The sequence below is a fragment of the Columba livia genome, chromosome 17 (assembly GCF_036013475.1).
Source record: "Columba livia isolate bColLiv1 breed racing homer chromosome 17, bColLiv1.pat.W.v2, whole genome shotgun sequence".
NCBI classification, from domain to species: domain Eukaryota; kingdom Metazoa; phylum Chordata; class Aves; order Columbiformes; family Columbidae; genus Columba; species Columba livia.
In genome coordinates, this window is record NC_088618.1 from 11,308,127 (window position 1) to 11,326,410 (window position 18,284).

An 18,284-nucleotide genomic window follows, 5' to 3' on the forward strand; every position below is an offset into this window, starting at 1 on the left:
GTTGTGCCAACAGCTCCTATTTTAAAGGGCAGGGAAGTATTTTCTTTTCTCCCTAGTTACGGTGAAACACTCTTTCTTCTCCAGCCTCCCTCGGCTCTCTGTATCTCCCTTGCCAACTGAGTGACGGAGGAAACACAATCATTTTGCACAGGTTTAGGAGCTTCCTACTTACATCTCCAGGAAAGCATTCAGGATTTATCCGGGATGTTAAATGATGTTTCTCCCTTTGAAAAACAATTCTTTCACTTCATCAAGTGCAAAGGAGCCATCCTACCTGTCCAGAAGTACCTGTAAAAGCTTGCAATAATTGCTTTCTGTGCTATTTGGGGAGGGATTTTCTTTTTTTCCCGGGAAGGAAAGTTGGCTTTTTGTGGGGCACTGCCCTGGAGATGGGCTATTGGGGTCTGCAGGCAGCAGTGAGTGAAAAGCATCACTTAAATACATCTGCTCAGACTACCCCAGCCCTGAGCCTTCCTCCAGCTCCTTCCTCGCTGGAAGCCCAAAAGCTGAGCAGAGGAAAGAGAGGGGGCCACAACCCCACGGCAGGGTCCCCTATGTGTGGGCAGGCAGACAGGGTGGCAGCGGGAATCCACACGTGTCCACCCGGCAGCATGTCGAGAAAACCTTATTTGATACATATATGAGGGTTTTTTTGGTTTGGGGTTGGGTTTTTTTTTTGCTTTGTTTTGCTTGGGCGGGCAGGGAGCTGATTCCAAGCACAGAACCTCCCTTTCCTTCCAGGGCCTCCTCGTTGCCAAACCCGCAGCCCCCTGCCGACCTCCCCACAGAGCCGGCCGGGCCAGGAGCCCCTTCCCCAAACAAAGGGTTATCAGCGCCCCGGCCGCAGAGGGGAGCGCCGGGCTCCCTTCTCCAGATTACGAGCCTTTGACCGATGAGGGGGGGAAAGAAGATAAAGCCAAACTTCCTTCGGTTGGTCGTCTCCTCTCTGAGCAAACCATCCTGTTTGAGCTAATTCCCCCTCGGCTCGCCCTAAACTTTGTCTTTAGACGTTTTGTCTGCGTCGCCAGGAATAACAGAGGGGATGGAAAATGAAGAAGGGGGAGAAAAAAGAATAAAAGAAGTAATGGGGGGGGGGGGGGGGAACGAGAAGAAGGGGAAAAAAGAAGATGAGGAAAAGGAGAAAAGAAAAAAGAAGATGAGGAAAAGGAGAAAAGAAAAAAGAAGATGAGGAAAAGGAGAAAAGAAAAAAGAAGATGAGGAAAAGGAGAAGAAAAAGGGAGGAAAAGGAGGGGAAGAAAATTAAGGGAAGGAAGGAAAGAATAGGGGAAGACAGGAAGAAGGGAGAAAGAAAAGATGGGAAAGAAGGGAAGGAAAGAAGGGGAAAAGAGAAAGGGAAAGAAAATAAAAGAAGGTGAAAAGATGAGGAGGGAAGAAGGGGAAGGGGGAACTGAGGCCCTTGGGAGGAGCAGTGGGGTGAAGACAGGAGAGAGGACCCAGTTTTTGTTGAGGGGGGGACCAGTCCAGCCCCTCACCTTGTGGTTCTGGTAGGAGGTGACGGCAATGAAGGCAGTCTCCGGGAAGACATGGGTGCAGAAGGCGGTGTTCTTGGATCCAAAGCCGTTGTTCTCGTCCGCTTTGACGATGTGGAGCCGGGGCTGGTACTTGTGCATGGAGTTCAGGATGATCTGGGCAAGGAGAAGAGAGAACATCTCATGGGAATGGAGGGGACACAGCACAGTGCAGCCCCACACACACAGCTACCCAGGGATGGGGAGAGGAGAAAGGACCTGCAGGTCCTCACATCCCCTTCCCCAAAGTCTTCACCCTCTTCAGGGCTTCCCCAGAAGGGCTGATTTAGAGGCTGGGGTTGGGGGACATATTTCTAAAGAAAGTTCTCACCCTCCCACAACCAAGGAGCCCAGCATGGACAGGTGATGCTGTTAAAGGTGGCTCTTATCCTCTGCTCCCCCTTACCAACCCTGGGCTCTGCTGTTGTGCCTCCCACCCCCCTGGAGGGGCCAGAGCTGTTCCCCCAACACATCTTGGCATCCTGAACTTGCTGCTGCTGGGGGTTCTCCACCTTCCCATGTCCCTAAAACCTCCCAGCTCACCACTACGATGGCCCGGGCATCTCAAGCCCCCCCCAGGAGGGCATAAAAGCAAGAAGGGGGAATGGAAGCGGAAGGCTGGAGGCATTTAGTATGTCCCCCCCGCCTCTCCCCGCAGAGGATGGGAGAGGAGGGTGGCGGGGTGGGGAGGGACGCGCTGTGTTCAAGATAAAAAGCGGTCCCTGCTCGGTACCGGGTTAATCTCGGGGGAAGACGCCGGGGGGGGGCGGGTTCGGGGGGGTGGCGGGGGGCGCTCGGTCACGATAATGACTGCCGGACCCTGGCGACAGCGAGACGCAGCGCGCCCCGCCGCCGCCTCCCCCGTCCCGGGGGTTTAAGCAAATTGCTTTGACATCCAGGAAAGTCGTAGACATCAACGGTGAACGATCTAATGGTTTTTAATTTCATTACAGCGACTCTAATTGAGAGACTCCTGGTGCAGCTCCTCCTCTGAAGTCCCCTCATTGTCCCCTCAGCGCCTTCGGGTTGTTTAGAGGGACTTTTCCCCAGAGCCTCCTGTTCGCAGCGGGGGATGCCTGGGCCAGTCCCCCCGGGGCCGGATCCCCCCTCCATCCCTCCCAGGGACTGCTCCCCAAAACCACCCCAGGTGGTAGGACAGGTCCGCCCGGCTGCTCTACTGCGGGGTCCCCGCTGTCCCCTCCCTGATCCCTAGAAAGCAGCGCTTGCCAACTGTTTTGCCACCAGCTAAACGTAAAATTAAAATAAAATGTTTTAAAAGGAAAAAAGTAAATTCCCCCCCCACCCCACCCCAGCGGGAGGAGCGCCCGTAAAAAGATGCTCAGCATTGTGGTGGGCTGGGGGCTCGTCTGGCCGCTCTGACCTGCAGTTTCCCCCCCTACTCCCCGCTTCTTAGTGACCACGTGGTCACGGATTTAATAGCACAAGATTTATCATTAAAAAGCGAAGAAAAAAAAAACAAACTTTGGAAAAAAAAAAAAGAAACTGAAGTGTTGAAATGAGACTGGAGAAAAATACGCTCTTGGAAAGGGGTGGCGGGTTCTGGATTCGAATAGCCGATTAAGTAATTATATATATATATTTTTATAGATATATATATTATTCATACATGCACATATATATTTGCTCGCATCTTTGGAGACCTTCGAAGGAGGGCTGGTTCTGGCTGCAGAATTCACACAAGCTTTCTCGGCCCCACGAGTATAGCAAAGACTTTTTATGTCCAAGAAGCTCTAGGGGGATTTCACATTTTTTATTGTCTTTAATTATTGTTGCCTTTTTTTTTTCCTCTCCTGGACTGAGGTATCCACATGGTTTTAGGTCCTATTTCCTCAAATAATTATGCCTGATTGATTTTACCTGTTAGCCAAATTCACGGAGGCAGGGAAAAGATTTTAACGCTCCAAGACTCCCCACGAGGTTAAATCTGGGCAGCTAAATACTCAATTAATCTGGGAGAGTTTCGCCCACTCGCGGACTCCAGTCCCCGGGGATCTGTAATCAATTCCCACTCAGTGCTGCTAAATAACCCACTTTTAAGGTTTATGCTTCCATTTTGTGTGGGGTGGTCCTCCTTAGGAGTTCATCCCACCCTCTCAGGGAAGAAAATAACACCACACCAACACAGGGGATTTGGGGATGGGTGACATTGCCATCACCTTGGTGGCGTTGGCAGCAGTGGGAGATGTCCGTGAACACGCGTGGGGCTCCTGGCAGCACCTCCGCGGGTGCCGTGTCCTCCTCCCGCCGCCGGTACTTACATGTCCGAAGGGGTCGAGGTGGTTGTTGGTGAGTTTGAGCTTCTGGAAGGAAACCAGCTGCCTCATCCAGTGGGCGCCGGTGGCCGGGGAGTCGGGGTGCACGTACAGCCGCCCGGGCATGGCCGGTTCTGCTTTTCCCGTCACCGACCTGCGTGGGGACAAGAACACTGAGCTCCGGGTGGTGGGGACCCTCCCGTGTGCTCCTGCCCCTCATCCATCCATCGCGGGGGGGACCCTCCCGTGGGCTCCTGCCCCCCATCCATCCATCCCCCGCCTGGGGTCCCTCCTGGTCCGGCAGCCCGTCCGCGGCTGCAGCGCGATGCCGGCGGTCACGCCGCGCTTGGGGAGAAAAAGGCATTTACAAATACTTCTCGGGGAATTAATTGAGCTCGTTGGCGCCTTTCCCGTCGGAGATGGCTCTCGCTGTTTTCCCTGTTTAACCCCAAACTTCCCACCCCTCCCTAATTCCCGGCACCCAAGCCAAGAGCAAAGGATGGACCGTGGACAAATCCTTAAAGATTTTCCTGCCCGGAGATATTCCCTTCCTTAATATAATTAAACCAGCGGTTCCACGATAGCAAACAATCTCATCGTCAAACAGCATTACAGTTATCGTTAGCTAACTGCGACAGACTTTTTCTCTTTTTAATTAATTTCTCTCCCAAGCACCCTGGGAGCATCCCGAGAGGCTCAGGTGGAGCCCAACATCTCTCCTTTGCAGGATAAAAAAGAAAGATGAGCCGCTGATTCCGAGGTATCTCCCAACCTGTGCTGCCCAGGTTTGGCTAACCCAGAAAACCCGCCACAGAGCTCCCCTCCCTCCCCTTTCCCCCACGAGTGCATACCATTTATTATCTGCAAATTTGTATCTGTGGTCATCCGCTGGTACAATATCCATCAACAGTATGTACTTAGTTTTTGGATTAAGTCCAGTGACCTTCACTTTGTAACTGGGGAACATACGCCTATTAAAAATATTTTTTAAAAAGTGCATTAGTATAAAAGCAAAGAAGGGAAAGTTTTCCAAAGTGGTTTCGTGTGTTTGCGAGGAAGAGACAAGGGGATGAGGGGAAGTAATTTAACAAAAGGGCAACGCCACAATCTCAGCTGGACCTTCCAAAAGGCTCGGGCAGAGGATGGGTGCACCCTTCCCCTGGGGTGGGGGAGATGTTTGGGTGTCCCTGGGTACCTCTCGGGGTCCCAGCTGAGGGGAAACAGGTGACTTATTGAGTCAGAATCCTATTTACAAGGCTGGCGGGTTTATTCATTCACCTACTCGTATGCCTGCACGTCTATTCGAATTTTTCTTAATCATTTGTTCTGCCAAGATTTCGACTCTCCCTTCTTTGAACAAATCTGGTCGTGAGAGCTTTTGGAAGCAAGTTACTTCCCTCTATACATAAACCGCTGGAACAGGGGATGCGATTCGAGGAAAAAAAAAAAGTTTAAAAGTAAATATCTATATTTAAAATACATCTATTTTAACCTCCGTTCTGTGTATCAACGGTTCTGTGTGCAGATATGAAAAAAAACAAACCTACACGCACTCAGGTGTGACACCAGCTCCGTGTCCAGCCTTATGCACATACAGAGACATCAGCAAGCACACCTGACAAATACTTGGAAACACTCGGATACACACTGAAGACAGGGGCTTTTCGAAATATTTTCCATTACTGCAAGGCAGGGACTTAAAACACCGATGTTATTTTAGTTTGAGCTTTCCAAATATTTAAAAATAAAGCAGATGAAAATGTATCCCTGGACTTAAAACACGCATAAACAAGAACCCCACACCTCTAAAAATACTGCGCTCTTTTCCGAGGCTCGGGCGCTTATCTCTGCGATAGGGCATCTGGGCTGGGGTTTAATTCAGTTGTAAGAAGTTGGAGGGGGAAAGAAAAGCTACCAACGAAGAAAGACAGGATTTAGCTCAAAAGATTCAAGGGAGAATAAAACAAATTGCACCTGAAGAATGATCTATAACTCAATCGAAAACACCTGACCAGCAAGAACACCAACTTCAACAATAAACATGGGGAATTATATAAATAAGGAAACCTCTCCCGCATCTCGCCTAAAGCCCCTGCACTGTAAATGTCTGTTTTATTGCTTTCCAGATGAGATTTCTGTCCACTGCGATATTTGTTTGAAATTTCTGCAAGGTGGTTCATGTCTCCCTCCGTGTGCTGTTCTTTTTTTGCCTTCTGTGAACTCAGTTTTTTCGGGAGGTTCCACCGCTCTCTCAGCCCCGAACGGGGCCGGGGGTCAGCAGAACCCCGACCCCCACCATCTCCCCCCCTCCTTTTTGTACCACGTCCCCTTGGACACAAACAAGACCCTTCTTTAATATCGATTTTTCCAGCAGCACCGAGATGCAAGGGGAAGGCGAGCCGTGAGACATATCTATTCGCTAAAACTTTATACAACTAGCTCCAATTTTTTTTCCCCTCCCTCTTCAGGCAAATTTTGGAAGACCACAACAAATACCAGATGACAGAGCAAAATGAAAGTTCGCCTCCGCGTTGTTTAGTGTGTCCTTGCAATCTAAAACTACTACTATTTCTATACGTGGAGGGTATTTTCTTTCCACCCATTCCTCCGATTATTTTAATTTAAAATCACAAAGAAAAAAAGCCATTGTCGGGCTGCCCCCGGTTTACTGATGCGACTGGAGAGACTATTTCACTGGGTCTCGGTGGCTTAGGCACTTTTCAATTTAACAGCCCTCCAGCACATCAGTATTAAGAATAATGTTAAATCGCCTCGAACGCACTTAAATACCCACTCGTACACGTATAAATATCTATAGATTAGGTTTACTAAGCCAGTCATGGAATCGATTAGGCGCAGTCCCAATAAAGTTGGGTTTGCAAGGCTGTATATTTTTCTCCACACCCACGCAGACAAATACACACATATAGAAATGTGTATCTGGACGCAGTTAAATCCGGATGCTATTTATTTGCGGACACATCTATCTATGCATCTAAACAGCTTTGCTATCAGTATATAAACAGTAGCTTAAGACCACATATACTTTTAAACGGGGTGGGCGTGGGTGTTCTGGATACATTCTCCTCAGTGCGCGCATAATAAATAAGAAACTTCTGTAAACAGCGTAGGGCGTTGCAAAATCGCAGAAGAGACGAGCTGCTGCTTTAATTAAAAATAATAATAACACCACTAACGAAATCGCCCAGCGAGCTGCTCTAAACAAGGTTCGCTTTTGGCCAAGTGGTTGCAAGTCGCGTTCGCCTGGAAAGCTTCCAAAGGCCTGAAATTGGGTTTAACGATCCAACTGTTCTGGTTAAGAAAGAAGCCAGAAGAAACAATTTCTTCTGCCTGTATCCTCGCAGGGAGGGTTCTCCGCACGGCCTCCCCCGGCTCTGCGGGCGCTCCCGGGGCCGTGGCACATCCACGCACGGGGGGGTGGATCTCACCCACGAGAGACGCGACCGTACCAGAATCAGGAACCCGCACCCCCACCCACGCGGCTCTGCGAACACGCGTGTGTCTCCCTCCCTGCCCCCATAAGCAATTCCCGCCCGCAAACCCGCACAAACGACACGGGATTCAGCCACGCATGGGGAGGCAGCCCGCCCTCCCCCCGCATCCCTTACCTCCCGGCCTTTGTTATGATCATCTCCGTCCCCACTTCGTGAAATTTCAGCCACAGCTCTCGCTCGTGCAAAAACACTTTGATCCCCTCCATGCCCTGCGTGGGAGGAAGGCACAAGCCGTCAGACCCAAGCGCTGCGGGGAGAACCGCGCTGGGGGCAGCCGAGGAGGGGGTGGCGGGGCCCCGCATGGCCCCAGCGGGAAGCTCGGAGGGAAAAGGCCGGGTGATGGAAGCCGGAGCTCGGGGTGTTCCCGGGAAAATCCGGCCCAAAAGCCGGGGAGAACGGGATTTCAGGCCGCAGCACGGTGATGCTGGTCCAGGGGGGCGGGTTGGGGATCCTGCGGGCCTCAGTGCTCCCGGGGAGGAGAAGAAAAGGACGTGGAGCACCCGGAGCCGGCTCCAGCCCGCATCCTCCCAGCCCGGCCGCCGCTGGGAGCGATACCCCAGCGCTTCGGCCCAGCTGCTCTCAAGAACCAGCCGGAGGAGATTTACACCCCTCCGATGAGTAATTTACACCAGCAGGTTCCGCTTCTCCAGACTGGAGTGGTGTGCGGCGGCAGCTCTGCTTCCCTTGCCCCCTCTTTTTTCCTTTTTTCACCCCCACAAGGGCCGCTCGCAGCGGGGCCCGGCGAGCCCCACTCTTTGTTACCGTAGATGCCACCGAAGGGACAATATACCCCCCCACCGTGGAATGGAAGGTACAGTGGATCCCCTTCCTAAGCCAAGCACATATTGCCCGCTCTTAAAATAAAGCCGAAGCGCCTCGCCAAACGCTTCGGGAGTCGGTTGCCATATGCACACGGTGGGTCCGAGCCTCAGGCCGGGCAGGGTAAGCCCGGGACCGGTGTCCGTACCCCCGTGAGCAGTATCCGCAAAGGGAGGAGGTTTCCCCCCGAGGATTTACCTGACAGGGGACAAATGGAGCTCTGCCGAGGGGCTCCGCAGCCGCGGAAGGCGAGGCCATCTCGGTAGAAAAGCCCCGTTCGCCCCGACCCGGCTGGGGTCGAGCACCGGGGGACAGGTCCCAGTACCGCCCGGGCCGGGCGGGGACGGAGAAGCCAAGGGGTGGCCCGGCCCGTTCCGCTCCGGCCTGCTCTGCTCTGCCCTGCCGAGAGCTGCGGCCGGCGGGTCTCCCGTGGGAGCCCACGCGTGTCCCGGAGGGGTAAGGGCTGATGGAGGATGTGAGGGGGACCCAGGGATGTGCCTGTCTCCGGGGTGCCCACGAGTGACGCCCCCTGCCCGCCTTCAGGGCCCATTGCGTGGGTGCGGGCAGACCTAAGTGTGGCTGTATCTGCGTGGGCATGTTTACGCCGCGTTGTACAAGGAGTCCCCATATATATATGTTTACATCATATACAAATATGCACTGACACAGCGAACACATACCCGCAAACGCAGCTGTCTGTGTGCTTGCGTGTGCATTTGTACGCTCACGCGTGGAAGGCTGTGGGTGCACATCTCCATGAGTGCACATCTCCATGAGCGGATGCCTCTCTCCAATATTTTGGGTGCTTTTCTGTGCCTGTTCCCTCCACGCGCCCCAATATTCACGCGTGAACTTCCCCGCAGGTTCAGCACTCGAATGCGACCCCAAATAACACTAAGGCAGGATGAGGCCCACGGCTCTGACAATCAGGTGAGATTTTTCGCTCTCCTGGGGCCTAAAACGAGTCATCACCGCCCAGAGCTGGAGCAGCCACTCAGCTGAGCTGATATTTGTGGCAAAAAACGCAGAGAAAAGGGAAAAATAAAGAGCTAGGGGGAGAGGAGGAGGAGCGGAGGTCTTTACCTGCTGGGTGAAGGCTGCTTGGGGCGAGGTGGGGGACTTGCTGGTGGCCCCCAGCTGAGTGTCCTGCTTGGCTTCAGCCTGGTGCTCTTTGGCCTCCGAATCAGCCGGCGTGGTCGGGAGCCCAAAGCCTTCCTCGCTATCCGCCATGTTACGAGCTTCCTTCGCTGAATCCCCCACTGCAGGCACACATCGAGGAGAGAGCAGAGATAAGAGACGCATAAGTCAATGCTGACGTTTAATAATGTATATATATGTATATATATATGCAAGGGGGACCGAGCCGGAGCGCTAGGCAGGGCTGCCCAATAAACCCGCGCTGCCCCACAACTCACTTCCAGCTGCCCGGGGAGGGAACAAGGCCCTTTAACTTTGGAAGAGGGAGAAATAAAGACTTTTATTTATTATCGCAGCCCGCAAGGGATGATAGGATTTGGGGGAGGCGGGGGGGAGAGGGAGGGGAGGAGGGAGGCGGTATTATTAAATGCATCTTTTGGAAAAGGTAAACAGCGTATTTTAGGTCAATCTGGAGGGATACGGGGAGTAAGACACTGGGGGGCTGCGGACCGGCCAACTCATCACACAAGTGATTTGTGGAGGTCGAGAATCCAGGGTGGAAAGGGGGGCAGAGCCTCCCCCGGAGCCTTGAACACCCTCAATTCCCCCGGGCTCGCTGCCGTCGAGGGGGCTTAAACCCCCCCCCCTTTCCTCCCAGGAAAGTGGGAGCTTTCACTCCACTCCTGTTTCCACCAGGCAAATGCCATCGATACGCAAGGGCCCTCACACAACCTCCTTTTCAAAGAAAATTCCACTTCTCGCACCCTTAAGAAAAAAAAATCCATTTCTCCCCCCACCGCGGACAGTTGCAAGTAAAGCAAAGGATGGACGAGATAGTTAAAATATAAAAGTGCGCAAAAATCAATCGGTCGAGACGCTGTGCAAGGTAACGCGCACCCGGGCTGGTGAACGGGGGATGGAATTGGAGATGAAGTGAGCTAAACAATAACATTGAGAGTAAAACTGCACGAGAAGAGAAAGCGAGCTTGAAAAATGCACAATTCACATCTGATGAGAGTAACGCGGCGAGTTTTAAGGGCAGTATTTTGACATTGCTTTAAAGGCTCTATCAGGAATGGTAAAACTTTCAAAGCAGGCAAAAAAAATAAAAATATAAAGGCAATAGAATTGTCTGCTAGGTTTTTGTTCTGAAGTTTAGAGTTTTAGTAGCTTTTAAAAAATATCTCTTGCATGTTTCAAAGAAGGGGATTCATTTTTGAAAGGCCAACTATATGGAGGCAACATTGGCTTTAAGTGCATGAGAATGTTGTGAAATGAGTTCTTGTCCCTGCAACAATATTTAAAAGCCCTTTTAAAAAAAACAATAAAAGAAGAAGATTAAAAAAGGCAATTCTCCTTTAAACACAGAGGAAAACTGGGAGTGGAAAGGAGGGGGGAGAAAATTATCTTCTCTTCTAGCGGTAATATATACATATACGTATATATATAATTTAAAAGGACAAAAAGCGAAGGGACTCCAGATCCACACCTCTAGAGGTAAAGATCACGTACAGAAACGGCCCGTGCCCCCCTCCCTCCCTTCCCAAACGCTCCTTTCCCACCGCACACCAGCCAGGAGCCCGGCGTGAGAGGCTGAAGGGCAAAGCAAAACCGCTACGAGCGCGGAAAGTGCGCGGAGGGGAGCGGGCCCAGGGGCGTGCGGGAGCCAGTGCCCCGGGCCCAGCCCGCGGGGGCAGAGCCGCAGCTCCGGGGACCATTTAAGGCTTTTCTCTTCCCCTCCTCCTTCCCCCCCCCCGTACTGTTAGTTGAGTTTTTTGGTTTTGTTTGTTTGTTGTTTTTTTTTTTCCTTGGGAAGTGCCGGTTATCCACTTTTTGATCGATTTCCCTCCAGCTTGGAGTGATTATTCCCCCCTGAGCTGGCAAAGTTACGGGGGGAAGGCAAGGCTCGGGGGGGCGAAATATAAAGCATATTTATTAAAACAAAGAGGGACCCAGCTACGGCAGCGCACATCAGCCCGGCCCCAGAAAGCCTCCCCGATGCTCTCCGCGTCCAGACATAATGAAGCAGATATAAAAATAATAATACTACTAATAATAATAAAGGAGGTGGTAACGGCAAAAAAAAAATAACGCAACAACTACGAGCAATTGGTCATCCGTGGCTTCTAATTTTTTTTTCCCCTTTAAAGAGCTGCTGAGAAGAAATGGAGCTTGACAGAACCAGGCCGCGGTGGCTGTATGAAACATGCATCTTGCCTTGCTAAAGTAGCACCAAGTGGGTTTGCGAAAGGGAGGGGAAAAATAAAAGGTGAGGGGAAGAAAAAAATAAGCCACCCTCTGCTTTTGTTCCAGCTTCGCCCCGGCCCCCCCAGCCCCACACACGGCCGCGGGAGCCCTGGGGAGAACAGACCCCCCCACTTTCCCTGCACCCCGTGTCTCCCGAGGCCTCGCAGCTCCTCGGCAAAGACAATTTGTGTCTCACAATGCCCCCAGCCAGCCACTTTCGCTCTCCCTCGGTCACACACACACACAGATTACAGACACCGACGGACATACATGGCAATGGAAGAGCTGTTACCTTGCTTGTTGAATTCCATGCAATCAATGCATCTCCATCTATATAATGTATGTGTATATTTTCCCCCTTTGCAATGGAAATTACAATGGGATCAGGCTTCTCGTGTGCATATTTCCTTTTATTTATTTATTTGCGGATCAGCATGTGAAAACCCAGCCTGGAAGAAAAAAATCTATCCAATGCAAGCCTGCTTGCCTGCTTCTCTCTCTCTCTCTCTGCTCTCTCCAAACACTTCCAGGTTGTCAGACGCACTAGAAAGGATCCTGAGACCAAGATAAAGCCCCCACCCCCACCCCTTCCTCAGCCTGATCTGGAAGATACAGATTCCTCACCCTGTACTCTTTCTACTCCTCACCTAGAAAAAAATAAAATTAAAAAATAAGAATAGTAATAAAAAGGAGAGGAGGAAAGAGCGAAAAAAAAAAAAAAAAAAAAAGAAAACAGCACCCCCTTGGAGGAAAAAAAAAGAAAAAAAAAAAAAGGAAAAAAAAAGTTTCGTGCGGGCCGGCAGCCGCCGCTCCTCCGGGCAGGTTCGCGGCGCTGCCGCCCTGGCTGCGCGGAGCCGTGCGCGGAGTGGAGCGCGGAGGTGACGTGGGTTCGTCCAGCTCCGTTCCCCAAGTGCCGGGACCCACTGCCCAACCAGCTGGGATCCTGCTCCGGAGAGACTCACTCTCACACAGCCCTCCCTCCCGCCCCCTCCCCCCCAAACCTCCTTTTCCAGCCTATTTTTCTGGCCGGCAAACAAGAACAAGGCACAAAGACAATCATCAAACTCCCCAGCAACCCTCCCCCTCTCCCTTACCTCCTTCCCCGCTCCCTCCCTCCCTCCTCCATCCATCTCTCCCAACCAAAGAGAAAATTCAGCGCCTGGGAATATCCCCCCACCCCTCCCCTCCCTCACCCCTTTAAATAAATCGTTGGCTCCGCTAACCTCGCACCACCCCCGGCTCCGCCACCCCCCCGGCTCTCAAAGAGCAGCCTAGACGTGTGGATTTAGACCCAGCTCTATATTTGCTAGTGCTCACAGAGGCCTTTTGTTGAGGGGGTGGGAGGGGATCCCCCCCAAATGGACTCGCTTAATGGGCAAAAGCTAGAGGCGTGAGGGGAAATATGAAACGCGGCGGAGTGGGACTGAAACCCAGGGATGGAGGAGCCCAGGGTGTGTGCGTGGGGTTGTGGCCCTTGTCCCCGCTTCTAGAGGCAGCCAAGAACCTTGCTCTGCCCCTTCCCCATCCTCTTCCTCGCTGCCCGGCCGCCCCGTGGCCCCGCCGCCTCGGCCCAAGGGCCGCAGCCCCCGGAGCAATTTGCCGTCCTCAAATAATCAAACCGTCAGCGAGGAGCGGGGATGTGGGTTTATCTGCATCTTCCTTCGCTCCCTCTTGCTCCCTTTTTTTTTAATGTATTATTTGGAGGGTAAAGTTGAATAGGTCAGCGCAGGGTAAACAGCCTCCCTGTCGCATTCTGCAGGCTGAAGAGAACCAGATTGGCGAGGCGGATTTTTGATAAGACTCGGAATAAATGGCATGGTTTAGATCTGCTCTGCCCATCCTCCTCCTCCTCCTGCCCCCACTCTCTTCTCGTCAGTGTATTCCGCTGTGTGTCCGTGCCCCCCCCCCCCCCCAAAAAAAAAAAGAGAGAAAATCCTTCACTCTTTTCTGCCTTTCGGTCGTTCCCTTTATACATTTCGCGGAAGTTTTCAGCAAATTCCACCCTGACTCTCAGCTCCCGCAGGGCGCGATAGCACCGGAGCCCCCTCAAAGTTTGAGGTGAGGAAGCGAAAAGCCTGGGGGTGAGCGGCTATTGGGGGGGGTGGGTGCATGCGTGGGTGTAGTTTGGCATCTCTCAAACCCTCTCCACGTGCACGCCAGTTCAAACAGCTACTTGAGAAGAAACAGCCAACAGTAAACGGTTGCAAATAAGAATAATAAAATAACTGCACTTGTAGCCACAAGGAATAAGCCAGAGAACGCTACTTAAACAAACAGAACAAAGCTTGTCCCATATTTCATTATTTTTAGAGGGGAAAGGAGCCGTGGAGCCCTTCCAAACACAAACAAACGAGCGAGCGAGCAAACCGAACGATTCTTCACCAGCCGGGAGGGCGGCGGGAGCAGCCCCGGCTCCGGCCTTGGGGCGAGCGGGCACCGTGCGGCTTTGCAAAGCCCTTCCGATCGCACGGGTGCTGCTCCGAAAGGTGCAAATCGAGAGGGGAAAAATAAAAGAATGAAAAGATATAAATAAAGCAGGCGATCACCGTGGTGCTGGGAAGCTGGGGAAGGAGCGCTGAGCGCGGCCGCGGTGGCTGCAGCCTCCCCGCACAGGCGAGCATCCTCCGAGGTGTTCGAGACCGAAAACAAACCCAGGATTTTTATCTTAAAATAATAAATAAAAGCAGCGAGGAGAAAGGTTTCTCGCAGCTTCTAGCAAGGGAGAACACGAGCTGCCTTTCCCTCGCCGGAAAGAAAGGCGAAAAGTGGAAATCTCTGAAGTTCGGAAGAGCGAACCCGAGCACGGCCGCTGCCTGGGAAAGCACTCACCTCTCCAATGCCAAACTAGCTCTCAAACACCTTGAAGACAAGTCGAAAACGATGCAAATAAATCGAATTTATTTCCGTCTGCAGGTTGGGGGGGGGTCAAGAAGGAGAAAAAAAAAAAAAAGGCAGCTGAGTAAAGGACGGCAAGTCCAGGCTCCCTACAACTTTGTCAAGGCAAAGGAGCCTTCCAGCTAGAAGCCGATTTGTGGTCTCAGACAAATTAAATATTACTGTTTATTACCAGCCATACTCCAATAAAATAAAGAGAGTTCAAGGCGATAGCTGCTATCTCACGAGCTTTGCTCCTATAGGACACAGAGACGTCACCAACCACGCAACTGGCCTATTCTGTCATGGTTGACTGCAGCAGTAATGGAAGGTTAATTTGTATTATTCTCCTCTTTTTAAAGCCCTATCAGTGAGATTCCGGATTTTTTTTTTTTTTTTCTCCCCAAATAAATCTATTCTGTTCAATGCAAAATCAACGGGCTTGTGTGCTTGTAACCTCTCTATATAGATGCGTGCATGTATATATACGCGTAAATATACTCACACGCCGAGACATACAACATACACGCATATATGCGTGTGTGAGAGGCCATATGTTATATATGAGTGTGTATCACCCAAGCAGGCATGGAAACTCCAGGAAAACCCCCTCTTTCTTGGAAATGAAAAGCGGAAAACCAGTAGCAAAGCTCCTGCTACACCAGGAGCAGCCCAGTCAATTCAACGGTATTGGCATTATTCAGTTGGGGCTTTTCTTAATAATGCCATTAGAGTGAGCAGGAAACTTGTCAAATGAATTCTCAGGAGCCTCTGGAAGAAAGTACGCTGGGCTATATATAGTAAATGATAACCTGGTTATTTGCAGAGATTCAAGTGTGCTTCGGGAAACAATTCTTTTTGCTGATTAAAAAAAAAAAAAAAGTAGTAAACCGAGGCGATTATTTGCCAAATGAGATTGACAAGTGAAGGAAAATAATTACCAAAAAAAATATAGGAAGAAAAAAGCAAAAAACGGCCAAGTGCAGCCAGTGGCTGCAGAGGAACCGCCGGCGCTTTCCCGCATCGCAGCTCTCCCTCAACCTGGAGGGATTTTGGGATGCTCTCCCGGTCACTGCAGAAAGATTTCGGAAGGAATAAGAAAAAAAGAAAAAAAAAAAGAAAAAAGAAAAAAAAAACTAAAACGTTGTTTCCTCCAAAAGAAAAAAAAAAAAAAAAAAGAGGAGGAGAAGGAAGAGGAGGAGGAGAAATAGGGAGAGAGAAAATAAAGAGCAACACCTAAGGAAGAGCGAGAAGTTCCTGCAGGAGCTGGACACTGCAGAGGGTGAGTGTTCCCAGCCCAGCTCCGGCCGAGGGGGCTGCAGGCAGCATTCCCCTCCCGGCAGGAAAATCCTGCCTGGATTCACCCCGTTTCCCCAGGCTGAGCTCTCCCGGCCACCACCGAGCTCTGCAGACACCCAGGGGAAGCCAGGCCCCGAGTAACATGCACCAGCAAGGATGGGGGAAAAAAAAAGAGGGGGGGACCGGCTGGTCGGGGAGAAAAAGCCGCCACTCGATTTGCCTCAGTGCTGGATCCAGCCGCGCTCCTCAGCTCGGGGTCTCCCCCAAATAACCAGGATGGGGGGAAAAACCTCCCCGGAGGACAATCGTGCGCTTCACAACGCCTTCGTCTGCGGGAAGCCGGGCTGGCACTGACTGCCAGGGCAGGATAGGACCTTCCTGCCGAAAATTTACCCCAAATCAGAAATAAAAGTGTCGTGGCCCCCCGCTCCCAGTGCCCCCTGGGGTACCCCCGAGGTGGCTGCAGCCGGGGGAGGGGAAACCGCTTCCCCCCGCCCGCCCGGCGCCACCGGCCCCTCTCCGGATCCGGCCCGAGAGCTGCTCGTTCGGCCTCGGAGCTGAGCCCAGAACCGCTGCTGGACCCAAACACCGCCCGAGCGGGTGAAAGATGGGCAGCAGGAATGCCAAGACACGTATGTTTGCAGATGTATACATATCAGTATAGGTGTGCATGTCTAAATGAGTCTGGACACACACAGTTTCCAAAAGCACACTCACGATGACTTCTTGCTCAAGCGTTTAGGCAAATTTTATACCAGGAAGCTGAGCGTAAAATATAAACGCGGAGGTGCAGAGATCTATAGATACGCGCGAATATAAATGTATATATATACGCACACACAGACACACACATCACAAAACCGTGTGTGCGTGGATCTGCGGGTGATGAGATCGCTGCGCACACTCGCACAACCGCATCTATACAAGTGCGAGCCACCCGTGCCCTATTATACACGCCTGTGAAGCTTTACGTTTCATCTATGGTCTACATAGAGGTTTTGGGTGCACACAAACATCAGTCTGCCCCAGTCCTCCGCACAGCTCAGCGCGAGTGTGCGCAAATCTGCGCGAGTGGATAAATACGTGAACGCCGCCTATATATCGTACTCCATATACGTATATATATCTATATATGAGGTCCCGCATGCATAGAAATACCGGGGCATCCATCAGCAGCCACGGAGCCAAACACCCACACCGCATACACTTACCTACGTGGGGGTGGGGGTACGTGGCTGGGCGGGGGGGAGCCCGAGCCCTCTGCAGCCCCCCCGGGCTCGATCCCTGATGCTCAGCTCCTCGCCGCCGTCAGGGGCGCAGGATCAGGCCCGCGCCTCCAGGGCCCCGCCGCCCTTTTCGGGGACCGCGGGGAACCCCCGTTTTTGGGGGCCGCATGGCCGGAGCCCTGCGGAGCCCCTCTCCCTCTCGCTACCTTTGGAGGGTGTCACTCACCCTAGAGGTTTCTCCTTTCGGGTTTTACCCTGGAGAGGTGGAGAAGGGGTGGGGGGGTGGTGGCCGGGGTGCTGGCTTGCAGTGGGGTCGAGGTGTCAGCAGTAAGAAATAGTGCCGAGCATGAACTCACTCCCCCCTCTCCTCACACACACCCCCTTTAAAATCACGTCTTGGGGCGGCTTAACCAAACCGAAAAGCCTTTTGCGTTTCGTCCGCAGCCGGCGGCTCCTCGGCAGCCGCCCTACCCAGGGACGGGGCAGTGGTGCTGGCCGCCCCCACCTTGTAAAACATACACGCTTCGGCATTTTTGGCTTTTTAACTCTTTTTTTTTTTTTTTTTTCCCTTCTCTTGTAACACAGATATTTTCCACCCCCTTCCATTTTTAGGTAATTTACTTCCCCTCTCCGACCTGTTTTCTCTTCTTTTATTTCTAACTGCCTTCTGTTGGCTGCATACCCACTTGAGCGAAACACGCACCTGGGAGAAAACAAATATTTAACATAATCATCCTCTCTGGAAGCATTTTGCTCCATTCATTTTTTTGTTTGTTTGTTTTTAATTCCCTAAATTACTGGAGCAGTGAGTGACTGCATTGATGAGGGTTTATCAGCAAGACGTTTGTGTCGAAATAACGCCAATACAGTTCTACTCGTGCCAGCATTTCCATTACAAACCCCTGCATTTAGTGGTCTAGAATTCTTATGCTTAGACGAGCCTTCGGGGGTAGATACCTGAGTGGAGCTTTTCTTCTTCTTCTTTTTTAATTACTTGTGAACAGTATTTTTCTTTAAAAGTTTGTGGTTTCGGGTCCTTTTTTCCGCCCTTCTGGCTACTTTAAAAAAAAAAAAAAAAAAGCAATTAAAACCCGTTCCCCCCTTCCCTTCAGCCCATTAATTTTGCAGGCGAACTTCAGGCTTTAAAACAGTGACGAAAATGAAAAATAAGCAGCCGTGCAGAGCTGCAGAGCCGGGCGTGGGCATAGCGCTGCCCTTCGGAGCCTCCCACGCGTGCCGTGGGCTGGAGGTCACTTTTTCTCTCAGATGGCAAACGGGAAGGGGGAAAGAGCGTCCCAAAATCAAGCTAGGAGCATCCCTAAAGCAAAAAAGGTCTATTCTCTTTCCCCTTTGTGCCTCCAAAAT

General features: G+C 51.7%; 1 protein-coding gene across 3 annotated transcripts in view; it reads right to left on the reverse strand.

Moving 5' to 3' along the window:
- The window catches only part of TBX5 (T-box transcription factor 5), a 44,684-nt gene extending 27,561 nt beyond the window's left edge, over positions 1-17,123 (reverse strand). The window contains exons 1-6 of one of the 3 annotated variants that reach the window (XM_065033851.1): positions 16,905-17,123; positions 9,220-9,395; positions 7,432-7,526; positions 4,654-4,773; positions 3,809-3,956; positions 1,494-1,646 (exon numbers count right to left, since the gene is read on the reverse strand). In XM_065033851.1, the coding sequence (XP_064889923.1) occupies positions 1,494-1,646; positions 3,809-3,956; positions 4,654-4,773; positions 7,432-7,526; positions 9,220-9,366 (663 nt within the window). In that variant the 5' untranslated portion in view covers positions 9,367-9,395; positions 16,905-17,123. Of the gene's footprint in view, positions 1-1,493; positions 1,647-3,808; positions 3,957-4,653; positions 4,774-7,431; positions 7,527-9,219; positions 9,396-11,812; positions 12,482-14,349; positions 14,612-16,904 lie in introns of those variants that run through there. The other 2 variants (XM_005500160.4, XM_065033850.1) reach the window with 2 other exon arrangements.
- Positions 17,124-18,284: the final 1,161 nt, after the last annotated feature.